At 44.1% G+C, this 23,026-nt stretch overlaps 1 protein-coding gene across 6 annotated transcripts in view; it reads left to right on the top strand.

The window, feature by feature from the left end:
• Window positions 1-1,507: 1,507 nt before the first annotated feature.
• Window positions 1,508-23,026, top strand: part of LOC139177222 (putative killer cell immunoglobulin-like receptor like protein KIR3DP1) — a 42,521-nt gene continuing 21,002 nt past the window's right edge. Inside the window, exons 1-9 of one of the 6 annotated variants that reach the window (XM_070771782.1) lie at window positions 1,508-1,618; window positions 1,762-1,797; window positions 2,962-3,240; window positions 4,128-4,424; window positions 7,926-8,225; window positions 9,204-9,254; window positions 10,000-10,128; window positions 10,875-10,927; window positions 11,039-12,141. In XM_070771782.1, the coding sequence (XP_070627883.1) occupies window positions 1,585-1,618; window positions 1,762-1,797; window positions 2,962-3,240; window positions 4,128-4,424; window positions 7,926-8,225; window positions 9,204-9,254; window positions 10,000-10,128; window positions 10,875-10,927; window positions 11,039-11,194 (1,335 nt within the window). In that variant the 5' untranslated portion in view covers window positions 1,508-1,584 and the 3' untranslated portion in view covers window positions 11,195-12,141. Of the gene's footprint in view, window positions 1,619-1,761; window positions 1,798-2,961; window positions 4,425-7,925; window positions 8,226-9,203; window positions 9,255-9,999; window positions 10,129-10,874; window positions 10,928-11,038; window positions 12,145-23,026 lie in introns of those variants that run through there. The other 5 variants (XM_070771786.1, XM_070771780.1, XM_070771787.1 and 2 more) reach the window with 5 other exon arrangements.

Genomic DNA, 23,026 nt, shown 5'->3' with positions numbered 1-23,026 from the left:
TTCTATTCAGTATCTTGGCATAAATCATAATGGAAAAGAATATATATGTCAAGCTGAATCAATTTGCTGTACAGCAGAAATGAACTATACTTCAATAATTTTTTAAAAATTTTTAAAAATATGTGGTTTCTATATCTGCAATGAAACATTACATGGCAGTAAAAATGCACAAACTGAAATGACAAAGAACACAGATCAATTCTGTAACATGATATTAAGTAAGTAAGAGGAAATTTTAAGAAGGGTGACTGTACTGTTACTCCATTACATACACAATGATCAAGAGGAGACCAGATTTATTACTTACGAAGCATCACTAATCTTAATGACCCCCACCACCAGCAAAATGGTGTGGAATCGCTGCCCTTACTGAGGCTCTTTCCTGTCTATGAACAACAGCTGTACTGGGTGTATGTCTGTCCTTGGAGTCCTGAAACAGCTGGGCCATTTTGTCCCAGTTAGGAGTTGATTGCTGTGGACACACCCCTCACTCAAGCATTCTGGAGCTTGGAAATCTCGACTTGACATATTTTGTGTTCATCTGAGTATCTAGTAAGCAAGATTGTCCACCTTTTCAGGCAGAATAAATCCCCCTCCCAAAAAAAACGCCACAGTCATCTTTACACACGTTATCTTGTGTACATGTGTGGCCCTTGGATTGGAAAGGGAGGAAGGGAGCGAGACAGAGAGAGTGTTGTGTGTGCGAAGTTTCCACTCACAGTCACAAAATAATTTCAGATGAGGAAGAGTCAGAGAAAGACAAATATCACATGATATTGTTTACTTGTGACATCTAAAAAAATGAACTTATTTACAAAACAGACTCACAGAGAATGAACTTACTGTTACTCGGTGGGATAGTGTCAGGGGGAGCTTAGATTGGAAGTTTGGGACTGACATATACACACGGCTATATTAAAAATGCATGACCACAAGGACCTACTGTATAAAACAGAGAATTCTACTTAATATTCTGTAACTCCCTAAGTGGGAAAAGAACTTGAAAAGCAATAGATGCATGTACATGTATAACTGAGTCACTTTGTTGTACACCTGAAACTAACACAGTTAGTTTCTTAATCACACATATTACAATGTAGAATATTTAAGTATTTTCAAAGAACCATAATTTGCAAGTCTGGTCCTCTCATAAGAATGCAAAATAAAAGTCTCTATTAATGAGTCTTTAATTGGCAACCTGCACTGAGCCTGACACACGAGGTGGGAACATGTGATTTCTCTTCTGCAAAGAGTTAAGGTTAATGAGATTTATAAATGGCTTGGGAAAAGCATCCTGCATGGTATACACTGAATCGCCGTTTCTACTTCCTAAAGGCAGCAAGATCTGTCTGAATCCTCTTAGGTTTACAGTGTTCAGGGAAACAAAAAGTGATGCTCGGGTCATGAGGTGTGCTCCGTGATGCGGCTCAAGTCAGAGTTCCATCCCTGGCATGAGAAGAGGTTGGCCATCTTCCCATGTGACATGAGCCAGGCTGACTGTACCGACAACACCGCCCGTCTTCCGCATCCTGTGCCTCTGTCAGCTTTGCTCAGTTCTGCCTCCTGTCTCACAGAAGCAGAGCCATGTGCCCCACACTCCTCAGCCTCCTGAGTCTCGGTGAGTCCAGAAAGACACGGTTGGAGAGGGTTATGGTGGAAATCGGGGGGTCCTTGCATCCCTGACCAGGTTCCCTGCATGAGGGTGCAAAGAGCATGGGGTCTATCGAGACAAGCCATCTCTGACGTAGTTTTTTTTTCTAGGGTTCTGTGTAAGTCTCAGGATCTGGGCAGCTGTGGGTGAGTCCTTCCCATCCCTTATTTCTCTGTTGAGAAGAGCAGTTGGGGCTGAGGCAGATGACACTGGGGGATCAGGGTGAGACCCCTGTGAGTACAGTGAGAGCCGTGTGCCCTGTGGATCCCTGGTCCTCCTATTGGCCTTGATAGTCATCTTCACTCTCCCCAGAGATTAGCCCAGCTCTGGACTCTGGACCTGAAAGCACAGTGTGAAGTCTGGGAGCTGGGAGCTAGGCCCACTGAGTGCCATTTCTATCATGAGAGGGGAGCAAGTGGCTGTACCTCACAGACCCTCCCCTACAAGGTGGCTCATGGCATCACCAACCGGCCCTTAACAACAGGATCTGCAGGACGCCCACTGGACTGGACCCCAGGGAAGGGTCTGCTCATCAGGCAGGGCCACCTGGATCTTGTCACACATTTGATGTAGGTTAGCTAACAAAGGAGCCACGTTCAAGCTTTATTTCCTTCTTTTCAGTCAAGTGGCTTTTTCACTTGTTACCTGTGTTACTGTTACTCGCTCAGTCATGTCCAACTCTTTTCGACCCCACGGACTGTAGCTCACCAGGCTCCTCTGTCCATGGGATTCTCCGGGCAAGAATACTGGATGGGATTGCCATTTGCTTCTCTAGGGGGTCTTCCCTACCTGGGGACTGAACCCTGCTCTCCTGCCTTGCAGGAAGTTTCTTTACCGTTTGAGCTACAACAAATCCAACAGGGAAGCCCTCTCCCTTTTTTCCATATGTCAGTTTTTTTGTGGTGTTTTCTTTTGCCTGCATCACACAGCATGCAGGTTCTCAGTTCCATGATTAGGGATTCAACCCAGGCCCTTGGCAGAGAAAGTGCTGAGTCCTAATGACCAGACCACCCAGGAATCCTAGTGTTTTCTGTTCTGAGAGAGTTTTCAACATTTTGTCAACCCAAGGAGTTCTTCTCCTGATAAGAATCACTGCTGAGAATCATATTCTTAGAATCTCCGTGATGTCTGTCCTGGGTTGACTGTGTCTCTGTCTGTCCCCGAGCCCCAGGTGTCCTTGAGTATCAGGGTGATGCACGTTAGGGTTGGTGCCTTGGAAGAATTGAAGGGGAAGCACTCCAACAAGACCAGTGGGGGAGAGGGAACCATTCCTATTTTCCTCTCAAAACCTGTGCCTCCTTCTCTCCTAGGTGAATATGACAAGCCCTCTTTGTCAGCCTGGCCAAGCCCCATGGTTCCCTTAGGACAGACTGTGACTCTTCAGTGTCACTTTCGTTCTCCACTTAAGAGATTCAGACTGTTCAAAACAGATGGGACCAGTTTGCCCAAGCTCCATGGAAATCATTTCAACACCTTCACCCTTGGCCCGGTGACCAGAGAACATGCCGGGTCCTACACATGTTCCGGATTATCCAGGTCTCTCCCTGTGTTTTCCAGAAGCAGTGACCCCCTGCAGATTGTGGTCACAGGTAGGAGGGGTCCAGCCCAGCCCTGGACAGCCGTCTATGCAGGCAATCCCATCCTAGGTCCAAGTTCCTTACGCGGTCGAAGATTTACTCAGGATTTCCAGCCAGGAATGAACCAGGAATGAGAACCCACTCTGAGAGTTTAAACTCAGGGTGTTGAATAGATGGGGTGCTCCGGCAAAGGAAGGAGGAGCCTCCCTAGGCATTAGTTAGACAGGATGCTGCTACTGCCTGCCACCAGGGAGGATGGGGAACGACCCTGATCCAACACCTGCCACCCAGTAGGGAGCTGTAATCCCATATGAAGGAGCTGGAGCCCCAGGGAGGAGTCCCAGGAATGTCTCCAGAGGCATGAGGTGGGGTCACAGATGGGGAAATGTTCCCTTTTTTCTCCACCTCCTTTCCAATCTCCTGCCAGTCATCAGCCACATTCTAGATGAGTGTGAACAGAGCCAGGGAATGCATCGTCAGAATGACCCAGCTCCCCACCACACATATTAGGGACAGGATGAAGCTGAGAGCATGGCAACCCAGTCCAGTATTCTCGCCTGGAGAATCCTGTGGACAGAGGAGCCTGGCAGGCTATGGTTCATGGGGTTGCAGAGAGTTGGACAGGACTGAAGTGTCTGAGTATGCATGCATGAAGCTGAGAGCAGATCCAACAGCTAAACAGTGTAGAATAAACACAAAAGAGGCTGGAGGTCTTGAGCAAAGAAAAACAGAAAAGCATGAGCCACAGCCCGAGAACAAGGCTAAAGAAAATGCAACAAAACACACAGGAAGGGTAATTGACTTTGATGGTTCACGGGGACATTTTTCACACCTTCAGATGTCAGGGGGAGCGCTGAGGTGTGGTGACTCACTGAAGCTCACAAGCTCTTTGCTCCTAGGTGTGTTCACAAAACCCTCCATCTCAGCCCACCCCAGCCCCCTTGTGGGTGCAGGAGAGAATGTGACGCTCCGCTGTCACTCACCGCTGTTGGACAAATTTATCCTGCACCAAGAAAACAGCACAGGGCATTTCCAGAGACGTGGAGAGATGCTCACTCGTGGGCATGCCCCAGCTGACTTCGTCATTGGCCCCATGACTTTGGCGAGTGCAGGCACCTACAGATGCTACGGCTCTCTCAGACACTCCCCCTATGAGTGGTCAGCTCCCAGTGATCCTGTGGACATCGTCATCACAGGTGAGTGTGGCCAGACCAGTCCCTTCTGCTCTCTGTGTCACAGATGGACTGGTGTCTAGTCCAGTATCGGTACCGGGAGAGAATGACAGGCATGCAGATACACTCACACTCGGGAGAGGGAACAAACCAGAGAGAGAGGAGGTGTGAAAGCGGAAGGGAAAAGAGAACAGAGCCCCTGCCATGTGCTAAGGAGAAGACACAGCTGGTGAGAGAGTGAAGGAGCAAGAATGTGAAAGAATGATCAATGGAGAAAAATGTACAAGAGCAGGGACACGGGCAATTCCCCATTCAGGCAGCCAACCATGGTTGGTTAAGGGGTTGGTTTCCCACTTTCACATCAGAGCTCCCTTGCTCTGTCAGCAGCACACTGTGGTACCAGACACCCTTGCAGTCTGGCCCCTGGGTGATCGAGATGGAGGTTGACACCCTGAAGTTGCTCAGCCTTGTGGTTTAATGCATCCTTCTGCACAAAGAGGGGGGAGTGGTCCCTCCAACCCTCCCACTAAGGAGTCATGTCCAGCCCCTGGGGTTGTGCAGGATAGCACTGAACACTCCCTTAAGAATGAGGTGGTCAAAGATCCTGTGAGATTCTGGCAATTTCTACTCCATAATGTCTGCTTCTGGGTCAATACCATGTTTTCTGATGGTCCCAGGTTACATACTAACTACTGCTGGGACCATCAGAAAACATGGTATTTCAAGAGCAGCCCAATTTGGTTGATTTTTTAAATCTATTTTTTCTTATTTATTTTTCTTGAAGTTTAGTTGATTTAAGATGTTGTTAATTCCTGTTGTACAACAGAATGATTCAGCTATTCATATACATATTTTTTTTTTAAAAAAAGGATATTACTAGTGTTCATTCCCACCAACAGTGTAAGAGGTTTCCCTTTTCTCCCCACCCTCTCCAGCATTTATTGTTTGTAGACTTTTGGATAGCAGCCATTCTGACTGTATGAAATGGTTCCCCATTGTGGTTTTGATTTGCATTTCTCTGATAATGAGTGATGTTGAGCATCTTTTCATGTGTTTGTTAGCCATCTGTATGTCTTCTTTGGAGAAATGTCTGTTTAGTTCTTTTTGGCCCATTTTTTGATTGGGTCCTTTATTTTTCTGGAATTGATCTGCAGGAGCTGTTTGTCTGTTTTTGAGATTAATTCTTTGTCAGTTGCTTCATTTGCTATTATTTTCTCCCATTCTGAAGGCTGTCTTTTCACCTTGCTTATAGTTTCCTTTGTTGTGCAGAAGCTTTTAATTTTAATTAGGTCCCATTTGTTTATTTTTGCTTTTATTTCCAATATTCTGGAAGATGGGTCATAGAGGATCCTGCTGTGATTTATGTCGGAGAGTGTTTTGCCTATGTTCTCCTCTAGGAGTTTTATAGTTTCTGGTCTTATGTTTAGATCTTTAATTCATTTTGAGTTTATTTTTGTGTATGGTGTTAGAAAGTGTTCTAGTTTCATTCTTTTACAAGTGGTTGACCATTTTTCCCAGCACCACTTGTTAAAGAGATTGTCTTTTCTCCATTGTATATTCTTGCCTCCCTTGTCAAAGATAAGGTGTGCATAGGTGTGTGGATTTATCTCTGGGCTATTTTGTTCCATTGGTCTATATTTCTGTCTTTGTGCCAGTACCATACTGTCTTGATAACTGTGGCTTTGTAGTAGATCCTGAAGTGAGCCAGGGTGATCCCTCCAGTTCAATTCTTCTTTCTCATGATTGCTTTGGCTATTCAAGGTTTTTTGTATTTCCATACAAATTGTGAAATTATTTGTTTTAGCTCTGTGGTATGGGGAGGGAGGAGGGAGGAGAGTTCAGGATGGGGAACACATGTATACCTGTGGTGGATTCATTTTGATATTTGGCAAAACTAATACAATTATGTAAAGTTTAAAAATAAAATAAAATTAAAAAAAAAAAGAAAAATACCCTTGATTGCTCGATAGGAATGCATTGAATCTATAGATTGCTTTGGGTAGTATACTCATTTTCACTGTATTGATTCTTCTGATCCATGACCACAGATATATTTCTCCATCTATTTGTGTCCTCTTTGATTTCTTTCACCAGTGTTTTATAGTTTTCTATATATAGGTCTTTTGTTTCTTTAGGTAGGTATATTCCTAAGGATTTTATTCTTTTCATTGCAATGGTGAATGGAATTGTTTCCTTAACTTCTCTTTCTATTTTCTCATTATTAGTGTATAAGAATGCAAGGGATTTCTGTGTGTTGATTTTATATCCTGCAACTTTACTATATTCCTTGATTGGCTCAGGTAATTTTCTGGTGGAGTCTTTAGGGTTTTCAATGTAGAGGATCATGTCATCTGGAAACAGTGAGAGTCTTACTTCTTTTCCAATTTGGATTCCTTTTTTTTCTTTTTCTGCTCTGATTGCTGTGGCCAAAACTTCCAAAGCTATGCTGAATAGTAGTGCTGAAAGTGGGCACCCTTGTCTTGGTCCTGACTTTAGTGAGAACAGTGTGAAGATTCCTTAAAAAACTGGAAATAGAAATGCCATACAACCCAGCAATCCCACTGCTGGGCATACACACTGAGGAAACCAGAAGGGAAAGAGACACGTGTGCCCCAGTGTTCATCGCAGCACTGTTTATAATAGCCAGGACATGGAAGCAACCTAGATGTCCATCAGCAGATGAATGGATAAGAAAGCCATGGTACATATACACAATGGAGTATTACTCAGCCATTAAAAAGAATATATTTGAATCAGTTCTAATGAGGTGGATGAAACTGGAGCCTATTATACAGAGTGAAATAAGCCAGAAAGAAAAACACAAATACAGTATGCTAACGCATATCTATGGAATTTAGAAAGATGGTAACGATAACTCTGTATGTGAGACAGCAAGAGAGACACAGATGTATAGACAGTCTTTTGGACTCTGTGGGAGAGGGCGAGGGTGGGATGATTTGGGAGAATGGCATTGAAACATGCATAATATCATATAAGAAATGAATCGCCAGTCCAGGTTCAATGCATGATACAGGATGCTCATGATACATGATATAGGATACAGGTCTGGTGCACTGGGATGACCAGAGGGATGGTATGGGTAGGGAGGTGGGAGGGGGGCTCAAGATGGGGAACACGTGTACACCCATGGCGGATTAATGTTGATGTATGGCAAAACCAATACAATATTGTAAAGTAATTAGCCTCCAATTAAAATAAATGAATTTATATTAAAAATTTTTTTAAAATATCAGTTCTGGAAACAGATGATAAAAAAAAGGATATTAAATGACACTCCATTTTAAAAATTATGTATTTTTTTAAAAGGATTTTAAATGACACCCGTATTTAGAGTTATGTTTGAATTTTTGCCTGTGCTGGGTATCTGTTACTGTGGGTCTTTCTCTCCTGCCAGTGGGCGCCCTTCTCATTGCAGTGCTCCTCTTGTTGTACACTTCCGGCTTTAGTCCTATACTTAGGACTAGAGTTACTTTGTGCTCTAAGATGAGGGTCTCCTCCTTCCAGGTCTGTCCAAGAAACCCTCTCTCTCAGCCCAGGGGGGCCCCGTGGTGAGGTCAGGAGAGAACGTGACCTTGGTCTGCAGCTCCGAAAGCGCCTTTGACCAGTTCCATCTGCTCAGGGATGGGGAGAACCTTGAGTGCCCACTTGCTGGAGGGCAGAGCCCCCATGGAGCACTCCAGGCAGAGTTCCCTCTGGGTCCTGGAACCCCAGCCCACAGCGGTGTCTACAGGTGCTACGGCTCCTTCACTCACTCTCCCTACTCGTGGTCAGACTCCAGCGACCCACTGTTCCTGTCTGTCACAGGTGAGGAACCTCTTCCTGGCCCATGCTTTCTTGTTGCTGTTCCAGCTTGCTGTCACTAAGCTGTGTCCAATTCTTTGCGACCCCCTGGACTGCAGCACAACAGACTCCTCTGTCCTTCACTATCTCCACTTCATGTATCACAGCCTTGTCCTGGTGAAGGGGCTTGTGTAACTCAATGAAGCTATCAGCCATGTCGTGCAGGCCCACCAAGACTGACGGGTCATAGTGAAGAGTTTAGACAACACGTATTCCCCTAGAAGAGGAAATGGCAACCCACTTCAATATTCTTGTCTCCAGAACCCCAATAAGATTCCCATGCTTCACAATGCACTAAATCACATTGCATTGGCCAAGAAGTCCATTTGGGTTTTTCCATAACATCTTACTCTATCACTGAGCTCTACCTCTAGGCTCTGTGCTGGTGTTAGGGGAATGTTAGGGCTTCTGGAGAAATGGAGGCAATGAGAACCAGAGAGGAAGAGAGATGGTAGATGGGATCTCAACCCTCTTCCACCTCCAGTATGGATGCTCCACATCAGAATCATGTCTATCCAGGCAATAAAGAAAAAGGTCAGAGTAGACCCAGGAGGAGGAGAGGCTGGGCTGATTTGGGAAGATCAGAGATTGCATTGGCTCCTTGCTCTTAGTCTTTTCTCTGAAGCAGCTCTGACATACAGGTGATTTCCCAATTAAGGAGCATAGACATTCATTCCTGGAGCAGAGAGAATGTCTCTAGCATACAGCTGTCTTTCACCACCAGGCATATCCTTCCACATCCTTCTACCATCACATCTCCAGGATGGAGGGTCTACTCAACGCATTCACAGGGAGGAGCCAGAAGGTCTCCCCTCATCCCATCAGTGCTCTGAGGGATGACAGAGTCAAGGACAGCCAGGAGGTCAACCTTCCAGAAAGAATAGTCCTCATTCAGTCAGTATGAGGAAGGTTACTTGTTCACCCCTGTCTTTTTTCTCCTAGGATCCACTACAAGTACTTGCCCATCAACCATGGATCCACATACCACAGAAGGTAAGCAAGACGGTCTCCTATCTCAGCAAATTTCTGAGAAGACAGAGGGTTCCTGTGTGAGTGTTGGCTCTGCCACCTCCCAGCTCTGTGACTTTGGGCTCCTCAACGTCCCTGTTAAGTTAGCATTTGAGACCATGGTCTGCAGGAGACCCACAGGGGGCATTGAGCTTCTCATGCTCTGTGACTGGGAATTTCTAAACTGGACAAAGTGAGTCAGAGTGACCTGATCCCATGCTTAAGGGAGAAGCTTACCTTCCCTCCACCAGGATCTTTGGAAATGAATGTGGGGTGAAAAGGGGAGAATTTTAGGGAGCACCTTAAATATGTGTTATTTCTATGTTAGTGTTTTATGAACTAAACATTCCACAGTTCAGATATATAAGTGTCGTGTCTTCTTGAGGATTCCATTACAGGTCTATGTGGATGAAGGGGAAATGTATTGTGGATTAACGTGGTCTCCATTCTTGCAAAAATGCCATGGCTTGTCATACAGGGCAGCAGACAATAACTGCTTCGATGCCCAGGAGACCTTGATTCAGACCTCAGCTGGTCTTGCACAGCCTCTTTACTTTATCCACTGCTAGCATCTCTCCTGGATGCTTTGGTACCTCCTGGAAAGTGGAGACCATAACTGATCAGGTTGACAGATGCTGACAGTTTGACACAAGGATACAATAAATCCAGTGTGTAGGCACACAGCCTACTCAACAAATAACCAGATTTTCTTCCTTTTGCTTGTTGGTAGAAGCACTGCTTCCTCAAAAACACTCCAGCACGTGGTACATTTTCCTTGGGCTTGGGCTTGTCATAGCCTTCACCTCTACCAGCATCATCCTCGCTGCTCTTGTCTGTTACTGGTCTTCTACCCAAAATCGTAAGTCTGAAGGTGGCGAGCTCAGCATCATCTGACCCAGTGGGAGGTGGACTCATAGGAGAGAATGGAGTTTTCACTTCCTGTAGGTTAAAAACTGATTTCTGGTGTTGAGATCCCAGATGGAACATCTTCCAGAGACCCATGGAACCCTGTTCTTTTTATGAAAATATGTGTTGATTTATTCTTGGCTGCATCAGGTCTTGGCTGCAGCATGGGGGATCCTCATTGTGGAGCTGGGGTGCAGTTCAAGGCTGCAGAGCTCGTGGGCTCAGCAGGTGAAGCACGTGGGGCTTAGTTGCTTCAAGGCAGGTGGGATGATAGTTCTCCCACCAGGGATAGAGCCCGCGGCCCCTGCACTGGATAGGGGGTGGGGGTCTTAATCCCCGGGCCACCAGGGACATTCCAAACCCTGTTCTTCCCTTCAACCACAGCCATCTGTTCTTATTCCCTACATGATCTTGGGAAACTGCTGTTACACAGAAAAGGATGGTCCATAACAGAAGACATAGGATGGGTCCATGGGTTTGCACAGGTTCATGAGACAGTCCGTGAATGGCTGGGCTTGTATATGGTTGTGTGTGTATGTGTGTGTGTGTGTGTGTGTGTGTGTGTGTGTGTGTAGTAGACAGTCTCTACACCTGGGGTATACCCCTGACATTTTCTGGCTTTGATATCCCCATCAAAGATACGGAGGTCTGGAATAACTGCCTCCACCCTGAAGAGCCTTGACTCTCTTCCATTCGCAGATGTTGCCAACATGGAAGGAGAGCCCAATGAAGGCCAAACAGTGAACGGCGAGGTGAGTCCTCCCAGGCCAAACCCTTGCCATAGCCTGAGCCCTTCCAATGCCCAATGCCCCAGCCTTCGAAGATCACATCTCAGTCGATCATTTACACCTCCTTTCTCTCAGGATCCTGCAGCAGAAGATGTGATATACGCCCACTTGAACCTCGGGACCCTCTCCGAGAGACTGTTCACTCCCGCTCCCCTGAGTCACATGCACCCCTTCACAGAGCCCATTATCTATGAAGAATTCAATGTAAACCAAGACCATGCTGAGCCCTGACCTGGCCCCAGGCTGTGAGCACGTAGAGTGTTACAAATTGAGGACTTAGATCTCTTTTTTAAGGGGTTCCTCCATGGACACTCCTCCTCCTCCAAAGCAGCCCAGCAACTCTGAGGTAACAGTGCAGTCCAAGAATTATAGGATTGTCTTAAAAAATCCCACAACCTCTTCGTAATCTCCTGCCTATTTTAGGACTACATTTTATCTATCTCACTATTTGGGGAGAAGGTATAATCAATCACCCATCTGGGTAGGTTACTATGATCATCCTACTTTTTCTAAAATTCCAATAAAGCATAAAAAATTTGCCAGCTGATTCTTCAAATTATTCAGTTAAAAAAAATAAAATGTCTATTCAGTAATACAAGACAGAAACAGACTTGTAGACTTAGAGAACAATCTTAGAGTTACGGAAGGGAAGGGTGGGGGGAGAGATAGATTGGAAGTTTAAGATTGACATGTGCATACTGTTGTATTTAAAATAAAATGCTTTCCATGAGGAATAATAAAATCAATGCTAGATGAAACTGGAGCCTATTATACTGAGTGAAGTAAGCCAGAAAGAAAAACACCAATACAGTATACTAATGCATATATATGGAATTTAGAAAGATGGTAACAATAACCCTGTGTACGAGATAGCAAAAGAGACACTGATGTATAGAACAGTCTTATGGACTCTATGGGAGAGGGAGAGGGTGGGAAGATTTGGGAGAATGGCATTGAAACATGTAAAATATCATGTATGAAACGAGATGCCAGTCCAGGTTCGATGCACGATACTGGATGCTTGGGGCTAGTGCACTGGGACGACCCAGAGGGATGGTATGGGGAGGGAGGAGGGAGGAGGGTTCAGGATGGGGAACACATGTATACCTGTGGCAGATTCATTTTGATATTTGGCAAAACTAATACAATTATGTAAAGTTTAAAAATAAAATAAAAATTTAAAAAAATGCTAGATGGCCTTTTAAAAGATGAAGTATATCCTGTTTGAGATATCCAGTGTGAATATCACATGTACTATCCACGTGAAGCTGCGTGTGTGCGTGCTAAGGCGATTCAGTCATGTCCAACTCTTTGTGAACCCATGGATGGTGTGTAGCTTGCTAGGCTCCTCTGTCCATGGGATTCTCTAGGCAAGGATACTGGAGTGGGTTGCCATTCCCTTCTCGAGGGGATCTTCTTGACCCAGGGACTGAACCCATGTCTCTTGCGTTGGCAGGCGGATTCGTTATCACTGAGCCATTGGGGAAGCCCCCTCAACCTTTCCCAGCCGTGTGCACTGAGGGTGCTGGGTTCCAGGGGTAGAAACATGACAACAAGATCCCCCTCAGTCTGGATCCGCAGTGGCCGATAAAGTAGTTCCCCAGGCACGTGGTACAATGACTCTACACGTATATGAAGTAAAGCATTCAATTCTTCAGTCACACCCACCACATTTCAAGTGCTCAGTAGCGTCCTGTGGCCAGGTGCTATGGTGCTGTACAGAGCAGATCTTAAAAAAGTCCTGTCATCATATTCTGTTAATATATGCATCTGTCCTTGGTCAGGAGCTCTGACAAGGACCATTCTTGTCTGACCCTGGAGTCTTTGTTGGTTGAAGAGGAGAGCAACATGCAGCATCAAAGGATGCTTTGAAGAGACAAAAATGACTCACATGCTTCCCCTCAAGGGGACAGAGACAAAATCTGCTTTTTACAGATACTGGCCTGTCACTGGGAGAAATAAAGCCTGCCCTTTGGGCCCAAGAGGAAGAGTTGTGCTTTCTTGTGGGAGCAGAGTGTACAAAACTCTCCAGCCCTCCTCGCTTGCCCACCCCTCAGTTCACCAGGTCTCTGAGGGCATCGCTGAAGGTAACACTCAACACCTCCACTCTTACATCTTGTATTCAATCACACAGTAAAAGAGTTCAGCCTCCAGGGTCGCCCTGGCCCCTGATGTTTTCTCCATCTACAGAGTCCACCCACAGCCACACCTGGATCCCAGCCACAACCTGCCTGGGTTCTGAGTTCCAGACCCACACTCCCATCTCCAGTTCACCCTCCACATTTCATCTTTCTAACTCACATTTCAGAAGCTGCTTTCTGCCCCCAATCCTTCCATGGTGCCCACATCTTCAGGTCAAACTCCAAACTCTTCTATCCAAATTCAATCCTGTTCATGGTCCTCCAGAGTTGACTCCCCGCCCCCAACCTCAGCTCTCACCTTTTCTTCCCTCCAAATGATACTGGTACAATTACACCACACACACACACCCACGGAAAATGGGCCATTTAACATTTGTGTGCTCTCTCATATCAACTCTTCTGAGAACACTCAGACTCAACAAGTTCCTTTTGTACTCCCAATTGAAAGTAGACACAAAGGTAGACACTATCATTTCCATCACTTGTTAATGGGTTTTTGCCTTCTTAAGGGGCAATTTTCATAAGAAAAATCCACATAAATCATTTAGAATGCTGGTTGACATACCCATATCAGAATAATTGAAGGTCAAATTATTTATTTTTAATTAAAGAAATTAAACTTATAGTCTCATTTCCCTTTTCTCTACAGCAGCTAATATAATATGACCTTCATAAAGTTTTCTTATCATACAGTTTCTTGCTTATATCTTCCATTTTTTCTTAAAAATAAAATATCATCCTTCAACAGTGGACAGTACTGTACATGACCATCATCAAATCCCCTTGTCCCCCTTGAGTAAGCCCCTGTGTCCCAGGGTTCTATGGAATGTTCTTTTCTCTCTAGAATGTACCTGCTCCTACCCATGGCTCTCCACATCCTCAAGCAGCCATTCTCTCAAGTACAGTGTAGACGTTGTTGTCGTTGTTCGGTCACTAAGTCATGTGTGACTTTTGCAACCCCATCGACTGCAGCATGCCAGGCTTCTCTGTCCTTCACTGTCTCCCAGAGTTTGCTCAAACTCAAGTCCATTGGGTCTTGATGTCATCCAACCATCTCATCCTCTGTCGCCCTCTTCTCCTCTTGCCCTCATTCTTTCCCAGCATCAGGGTCTTTTCCAATAGTCAGTTCTTTGCATCATGTGGTCAAACTATTGCAGCTTCAGCTTTAGCATCAGTCCTACCAATGAATATTCTCGGGATTGATTTCCTTTAGGATTGATAGGTTTGATCTCCTTGCTGTTCATGAGAGTCTCAAAAGTCTTCCCCAGCATTACAGTCTAAAAATGTGTTCTTCTGTGTTCAGCCTTCTTTATATCCAACTCTCACATCCATATATGCCTACTAGAAAAACCATAGCTTTGACTATAAGGAACTGTGTTGGCACAGCACTTTCTAATACGGTGTCTAGGTTTGTCACAGCTTTTCATCATAGGAGAAGGGTCTTTTAATTTCATGGCTGCTGTCACTATCCACAGTAGTTTTGGAGCCCAAGAAAAGAAAATCTGTCACTGTTTCCACTTTTTCCCTAATATTTTTTTTTTTTCCTTTTTTGCCATGAAGTGCTTGGACCAGAGTTCAGGAGCTTAATTTTTAAGATGTTTAGAATGTAGACATGGAACCCAGTTATTCTCTTGTTTCTTCTTTTTAAAAAATGATTGTTAGCATTTGATGCCCACATTGAGCAGAATCTTAGTTCTTCAAGAACCTACAGAAGATGGGTTTCCCTGGGTCATGGGTGTATTTCTGCTGTGTGGCACCAATGTGTGGTACAGAGTAGGTGCTATGCAATAATTTACGAACTGACCAAAGACAAGAAGTAAATTCCACTTCTGGAGGGGACTGGGAAAATAAAGTTCTGAGTCCTATTTGGAGCCAGACTGTCCGGGGCTGACTCAGGACGAGAAGCTGGGTCCCACAGTCTAGAGCAGGCGGTCAGACTGGGCAGGAAAAGAAAGAGCTGAGACCTCAGGTCCGGGCTGAGATGCCTCCTGAGCCCTGCCTGGAGACATTGGCGCCATGTCCACAGAGGGGTCGCCCCTTTGCTGCGGGGCCATGGCCGTGGGAAACCCAAGGGGTGGTGGCAGCCCCCCAGGGACCACTTCCTGTTTGTCCGCTAAGGCCCCACGGTCCCCTCATCTGTACAGGATGGGGGCGGGGGCGGCTGGACACTCAGAGCTTCAGACATGCCTTCCATCCTCTCTGAGGTTCCCCTCCTCGGTCAGATGTGGACTGCAGGAAGGGGACCACAGGAGGGCACGGGACGCCCACCCGGCCCCCAGTTCATGGGAACCTCAGGGCTCAGGCTTCTGGAGGGGCCAGGGATCCTTATAGGAGAGAATCAGCCCAAGATTTTGGTGGCAAATCTCTCACTTCCAGGGCTGAGTCTGTGCCAGAGGGCTGCAAACCCTGCAGGTGAGCCTTCCCAAGGCTCCTGGGTCCCCATGTCTCACTTCAGTCCCAGGAAATCAGTGGGGGATGAGGTGGGGGCACTGGGATTCTAGAGTGATGCTGGTGAAACCTGGATGGGCTCCTGAGCTGAGCTGGGGAGTGAGGAGTGGGGAAGTCCAGGGACTCAGCCTCTGACTTCCTTCCAGGGACCTTCCACAAACTCACCATCTGGGCTGAGACTCTTTTGGGCAGCTCAGGGTGCCCATGTGAATACACTGTATGCAGAGTTGGAATGTGAGAGTGAGTACACAGACCATCGGGGAGTATGCTGCAGTTGGCCTGCACTATTTGGAGAAGGTAATGGCAATGCATTCCAGTATTCCAGCCTGGAAAATCCCATGAACATTGGAGCTTTCCAGTCTACACTCCATAGCATCGCAAAGAGTCAGACATGACTGAGTGAATTCATTTTCTTTCATTTTATTTTAAAATTTATTTATTTTACTGGTTCCATTTTTATTCTCATAATATTTATATTTTATTGAAGTGCAGTTGACTTACAATGTTGCAAGTGCATAGCAAGGTGATTTTAAGTTATACAAATATGCATACATTATTTTTCAGATTATTTTCCATTTTAGGTTATTACAAGATATTGACTATAGTTCTTCATGGTATGCAGTAAATCTTTTTTGCTTGTTGCATACCTTTTTTTTTTTTTCAATTTGAAATCTAGCATTGTATTCATTCTTCTATTTTTAAATTTATGGTATATTTCACGTCAGTGTTATGCTACACTTAGAGTGAAAGTATGATGCCCAAATCCCACCATGTCCATGATAAAAGTAAATGGAAAACAATGGCAATATTAATTGTGGGATGAAATATTGAATCACATTATGTTACTGGTGGGAATTCCTGGTGACTCAGATGATAAAGAATCTGCCTGCAATGCAGGAAGATCTCCTGGAGAAGGAAGTGGCAACCCACCCCATCGTTCTTGCCTGGAGAACCCCCATGGACAGAGGAGCCTGGCGGGTCACAGCCCATGGGATCACAAAGAGTCAGACACGACTGAGGGACTAAACTATTCTCAAGGCTCTGAACTTGAAAGGTATAACACTTTCCCATTCATATAGAGATAAAAAGTGGCAGAACAGACAGAGCCTTTTGTCTTTTCAGGGGCTTAAAGAGACATTATAACCAGACCTGCATGAACAGCTTCGAGAACAGAGGATTCCAGGATTAAAAGATTTCCCAGTGGAGGGGACATAAGTATAGCTATGGCTAATCCATGTTGATGTATGGCAGAAACTAACAATATTATTCAGTTCAATTCAGCCGCTTAGTGGTGTCCGACTCTTTGCAACCCCATGAATTGCAGCACGCCGGGCCCCAATGGCCATCACCAAGGAATATTACTCAGCCATTAAAAAGAATGCATTTGAATCAGTTCTAATGAGATGGATGAAACTGGAGCCTATTATACAGAGTGAAGTAAGTCAGAAAGTAAAACACCAATACAGTGTACTAACACACAAATATGGAATTTAGAAAGACGGTAATGATGACCCTATATGAGAGACAGCAAAAGCGACACAGATGTAAAGAACAGTCTTTTGGACTCTGTGGGACAGGGCAAGGGTGGGATGATTTGAGAAGGTAACGTTGAAACGTGTGTATTATCATATGTGAAGCGGATCACCAGTCCAGGTTCGATGTATGAGGCAAGGTGCTCAGGGCTGGTGCACTGGGATGACTCTGGGAGATGCGATGGGGAGGGAGGTGAGAGGAGGGTTCTGGATGGGGAATACATGTATGCCCGTGGCTGATTCATGTCGATTTTTGGCAAAAACCACTACAATATTGTAAAGTAATTAACCTCCAATGCAGAGTTCCTAAGAATAGCAAGGAGAGATAAGAAAGCCTTCCTCAGTAATCAGTGCAATGAAATAGAGGAAAACAATAGAATGGGAAAGACTAGAGATCATTTCATGCAAAGATGGGCTCAATAAAGGACAGAAATGGTATGGACCTAATAGAAGCAGAAGATATTAAGAAGAGATGGCAAGAATACACAGAAGAACTGTACAAAAGAAGATCTTCATGATCCAGAAAATCACGCTGGTGTGATCACTCACACTCACCTAGAGCCAGACATCCTGGAATGTGAAGTCAAGTGGGCCTTAGGAAGCATCACTACGAACAAAGCTACTGGAGGTGATGGCATTCCAGTTGAGCTATTTCAAATCCTGAAAGATGATGCTGTGAAAGTGCTGCACTCAATATGCCAGCAAATCTGGAAAACTCAGCAGTAGCCACAGGACTTGAAAAGGTCAGTTTTCATTCCAATCCCAAAGAAAGGCAATGCCAAAGAATGCTCAAACTACCACACAATTGCACTCATCTCATACATTAGTAAAGTAATGCTCAAAATTCTCCAAGCCAGGCTTCAGCAATACGTGAACCATGAGCTTCCAGATGTTCAAGCTGGTTTTAGAAAAGGCAGAGGAACCACAGATAAAATTGCCAACATCTTCTGGATCATAGAAAAAGCAAGAGAGTTCCAGAAAAACATCTACTTCTGCTTTATTGACTATGCCAAAGCCTTTGACTGTGTGGATCACAATAAACTGTGGAAAATTCTGAAAGAGATGGGAATATCAGACCACCTGACTTGCCTCTTGAGAAACCTGTGTGCAGGTCAGGAAGCAACAGTTAGAACTGGACATGGAACAACAGACTTGTTCCAAATAGGAAAAGGAGTATGTCAAGGCTGTATATTGTCACCCTGCTTATTTAACTTATATGAAGAGTATATCATGAGAAACGCTGGGCTGGAGGAAGCACAAGCTGGAATCAAAATTGCTGGGAGAAATATCAATAACCTCAGATACGCAGATGACACCACCCTTAATGGCAGAAATGAAAGAACTAAAGAGCCTCTTGATGAAAGTGAAAGAGGAGAGTGAAAATGTTGGCTTAAATCTCAACATTCAGAAAACTAAGATCATGGCATCCAGTCCCATCACTTCATGGCAAATAGATAAGGACATAGTGGAAACAGTGTCAGACTTTATTTTTCTGGGCTCCAAAATCACTGTAGATGGTGACTGCAGCCATGAAATTAAAAGACGCTTACTCCTTGGAAGGAAACTTATGACCAGCCTAGACAGCATATTAAAAAGCAGAGACATTACTTAGTCAACAAAGGTCCATCTAGTCAAGGCTATGGTTTTTCCAGTGGTCATATATGCATGCGAGAGTTGGACTATAAATAAAGCTGAGCACTGAGGAATTGATGTTTTTGAACTGTGGTGTTGCAGAAGACTCTTGAGAGTCCCTTGGACTGCAAGGAGATCCCCCCAGTCCATCCTAAAGGAGATCAGCCCTCAGTGTTCATTGGAAGGCCTGATGTTGAAGCTGAAACTCCAATACTTTGGCCACCTGATGCAAAGAGCTGACTCATTTGAAAGGACCCTGATGCTGGGAAAGATTGAAGGCAGGAGGAGAAGGGGACAACAGAGGATGAGATGGTTGGATGGCATCACTGACTCAATGGACATGGGTTTGGATAGACTCCAGGAGTTGGCAATGGACAGGGAGGCCTTGCGTGCTGTGATTCATGTGGCCGCAAAGAGACACGACTGAGCAACTGAACTGAACTGAAAATAAATAAATTAATTTTTAAAAAATGAATCTTTCTGGCTTACTTCACTCTGTATAATCAGCTCCAGTTTCATCCACCTCATTAGAACTGATTCAAATGGTATGGGGAGGGAGTTGGGAGGGGGGTTCAGGAGTGGGAACATGTGTACACCCGTGATGGATTCATGTTGATGTGTGGCAAAACCAATACAATATTGTAAAGTAATTAGCCTCTAATTAAAATAAATAAATTTAAGTTAAAAAAAAAATCCTCTCTGGCACCACAGTCCAAAAGCAGCAATTCTTCAGCACTCAGCCTTTTTCAGTGCTTGGGCAGCTGGAGGGACCAGGGATCCTGATTGGGAGAGAATCAGCCCAAGCTTTCAGTGGGAAATCTCACTTCCAGGGCTGAGTCTGGGCCAGAGGACCCCGAACCCTGCAGGTGAGTCCTCCTGGGGCTCCCAGGACCCATGTCTCACTTGAGTCCCGGGAACTTGGTGGCAGGTGAGGTGGGGGCACTGGGATTCTAGAGTGATGCTGGTGAAACATGGAAGGGCTCCTGAGCTGAGCTGGGGACTGAGAGGTGGAGAGGTCCTAGGACTCAGCCTCTGACTTCCTTCCAGGGACCTTTCACAAACCACCATCAGGGCTGAGCCTGTTTTGGGCAGTTTCAAATTGCCCATGTGAATACACCGTATGCAGAGTTGCAATGTACAAGTGAGTACATAGAACATCAGGGCGTATGCTGTAGTTTGCTTGCACTACTTGGAGAAGGAAATGGCAAGGCATACCAGTATTCTTGCTTGGAAAATCCCATGGATGGAGGAGTCTGCCAGGCTAGAGTACATGGGGTCTCAAAGAGTCAGACACGACTGGAAAACTTTACTTTCTTTCATTTCATTTTAAAATTTATTTATTTTGCTAGTTACATCTTTAAATTTCATAATATATGCATTTTATTGAAGTGTAACTGACTTACAATGTTCCAGGTGCACAGTAAGGTGATTCAGTTATACATATACACACAGTTTTTTTCAGATTATTTTCCATTTTGGTTATTACAAGATATTGACCACAGTTCCCTGTGCTATGCAGTAAATCTTTGTTGTTTGTTGCATATCAATTTTTAGTTTAATTAGAAAGCTAGCATTCTATTCATACTTCAGTTTTAAAATTTAAGGTATATATTCCACATCAGTGTTATGCTACACTGATAGTGAAAAGCATGATGCCAAAATCCCACCACGTCCACGTTAAAAGTAAGTGGAAAGCAATGGCAATGTTATGTGGGAGGAAATATTGAATCGCTTTATGTTACTGGTGGGCTTCCCTGTTGACTCAGATGATAAAGAATCCGCCTGCAATGTGGGCGACCTGAGCTCAAGCCCTTGGTTGAGGAAGATCCCCCATGGAAGGAAATGGCAACCCACCCCAGTATTCTTGCCTGGAGAATCCCTACTGACAGAGGAGCCTGGCGGGCTGCAGCCCATGGGATCACAGAGAGTCAGACACGACTGAGCAACGAAGCACAAGCACAACGTTACTGGTGGGAGGACAAGTGATTGCAGTAGTTGCGGAGTCGATAACATTTATCCATTCAAAGGGAGAGCCACACATCTCTGGACCTGACTTCCCATTACATCTGTTCCTTCAGCTCTAACCCTTGCACTCTGATGTCTGTGCTTAGTCATGCTGACTCTTTGGTAAACGAATGTTGCCTAAAGCTTGTAATATAGGAGAACCCATTCTCAAGGCTGGAGAAGTAAATGACAGCACACTCTAATATTCCTGCCTGGAGAATTCCATGGACAAGGAGCCTGGTGGCCTACAATCCACAGGGTCGCAAAGAATTGGACGTGACTGAGGGACTAAGACTATTTTCAAGGTTCTGAACTTGAAAGGTATAACACTTTCCCATTCCTATAGAGATAAAAAGTCACATAACAGACAGAAACTTCTGTCTTGTTGGGGGCTTAAAGGGCTATTATGACTAGACCTGCATGGACAGCTTCGAGAACAAAGGATTGCAGCGTTAAAAGTTTTCCACAGTGGTGGGGACATAAGTATAGCTATGGCTGATCCATGTTGATGTATGGCAGAAGCCATCACACTATTGTAATTGTCCACCTAAAAGTTTTCATCTCATTTATATATTTATATATATATATATAAAGAGTTACCTTTTTGTTGACAAATTTAGTTTATCTTAAACCTAGGCATAATAAAAGTATTATATAATGTTGATTATATAGATTATATATATATATATTAATTAGATTAGCAAATAATTATATTTAAATTATATTTATATTTAAATAAACATTATATTTAATATTGAATATTTTTCAGTTCACGTGAACTTGAATTTAAATAGAGCTCATTAATTTCATATTATCCAAAAACAAAGACATATATTGAGACATAGATAATTTTAGATAGACAGACAGATAGTTTTCTGTTTGAAACACCTTTTCCACTTTAAAATATCTTTTTAATATGTATATATATATATTTTTTCTACCAATTTGCTTATGGCTGGAGTCCCAGATAAAGTGGGTTGTGTATCCCAAGGACATGATAAGAGTTAACTTTAGGGTTTTTTTTAGGCCTGTGTTTGTTTCCCAGGCAGAACTGGAGCTCCAAAACAGTATTTTAAGAAGTTAACCTTTTCTTAACTGCACGTGTAAGAAGAATCGGTTTTGCAATTTCAAAAAAAAATTTATTTTAATCAGTTTTCTATGGAGTCTAAAGAATATTAGAATAAAGAATAAAATCAGTGTCAAAAATATTATTTCTCCTTTTTGTAGTTATAGTATATTATTAATGATATATGCATGAAGGAATTGCCTCACATTGGATGTAAAGCCTTGGCTACAAAATTTTGACAAATAGTAGGACTGTTAAGCATACCTTGAGGTAATATAGTCTACTGAAATCTTTTATGAGGCCCGATATGATTAGGATAAGGGAGAGAGAAAGTGAATCTCTCCCGGTCTAAAGGATGTAAAGGTATATTTAACAAGCAATCTTGTAAATCAGTAATAATAATGTGCCAATTTTGAGGAATAGTAATAGGTGATGCTATCTCTGGCTTTAATGCACCCGTAGGTTTCATAGATTTATTAACTTTTTTAAGGTCTGTTAAGAGACACCATTTGTCAGATTTCTTTTTTATAATAAAAATAGGAGAATTCTAAGGAGAGTAAGATTCCTCAACATGTTTTAATTTTAATTGTGTGTCTATAAGTTCTTTAGTAGCCTGTAATTTTTCTTTCATAAGGGGCCATTGTTCTGTCCAAATAGGCTCATCATTTTTCCAAGTTATTTTAATAATTGCTTTGTTTGTTAAATGAGCAGTGGCCCTTAGGAAAAATGTGGAATGTATATCTGAGTTTGCCATAGCATAAGTCCCTTCCTATTAGATTAAGGGGTGCATCTATCACATAAGGTCTTAATGTTGTGGGCTGGCCTTTTGGTTTTTCATATGGGTACGTTTGAACATTTTGATAAACTTCTTGTACTTTGGCTTGAGAAATTTCTGCAATTTGGCAAGAGATTTTTTGTATAGGCCAGGATTTGGGCTATGCTGCTGCTGCTGCTAAGTCGCCTCAGTCCCGTCCGACCCTGTGTGACCCCATAGACAGCAGCCCACCAGGCTCCCCCGTTCCTGGGATTCTCCAGGCAAGAACACGAGTGGGTTGCCATTTCCCTCTCCAATGCATAAAAGTGAAAAGTGAAAGTGAAGTCGCTTAGTCGTGTCCGACTCTTTGCGACCCCATGGACTGCAGCCTACCAGGCTCCTCCATCCATGGGATTTTCCAGGCAAGAGTACTGGAGTGGGGTGCCATTGCCTTCTCTGGATTTGGGCCATAAGTGTTTGGAAATA

This window comes from Bos indicus, chromosome 18, assembly GCF_029378745.1.
Source record: "Bos indicus isolate NIAB-ARS_2022 breed Sahiwal x Tharparkar chromosome 18, NIAB-ARS_B.indTharparkar_mat_pri_1.0, whole genome shotgun sequence".
Taxonomy (NCBI): Eukaryota; Metazoa; Chordata; class Mammalia; order Artiodactyla; family Bovidae; genus Bos; species Bos indicus.
Note: the sequence above shows the minus strand (reverse complement) of the source record. Positions and strands in the feature narration are given on the sequence as shown.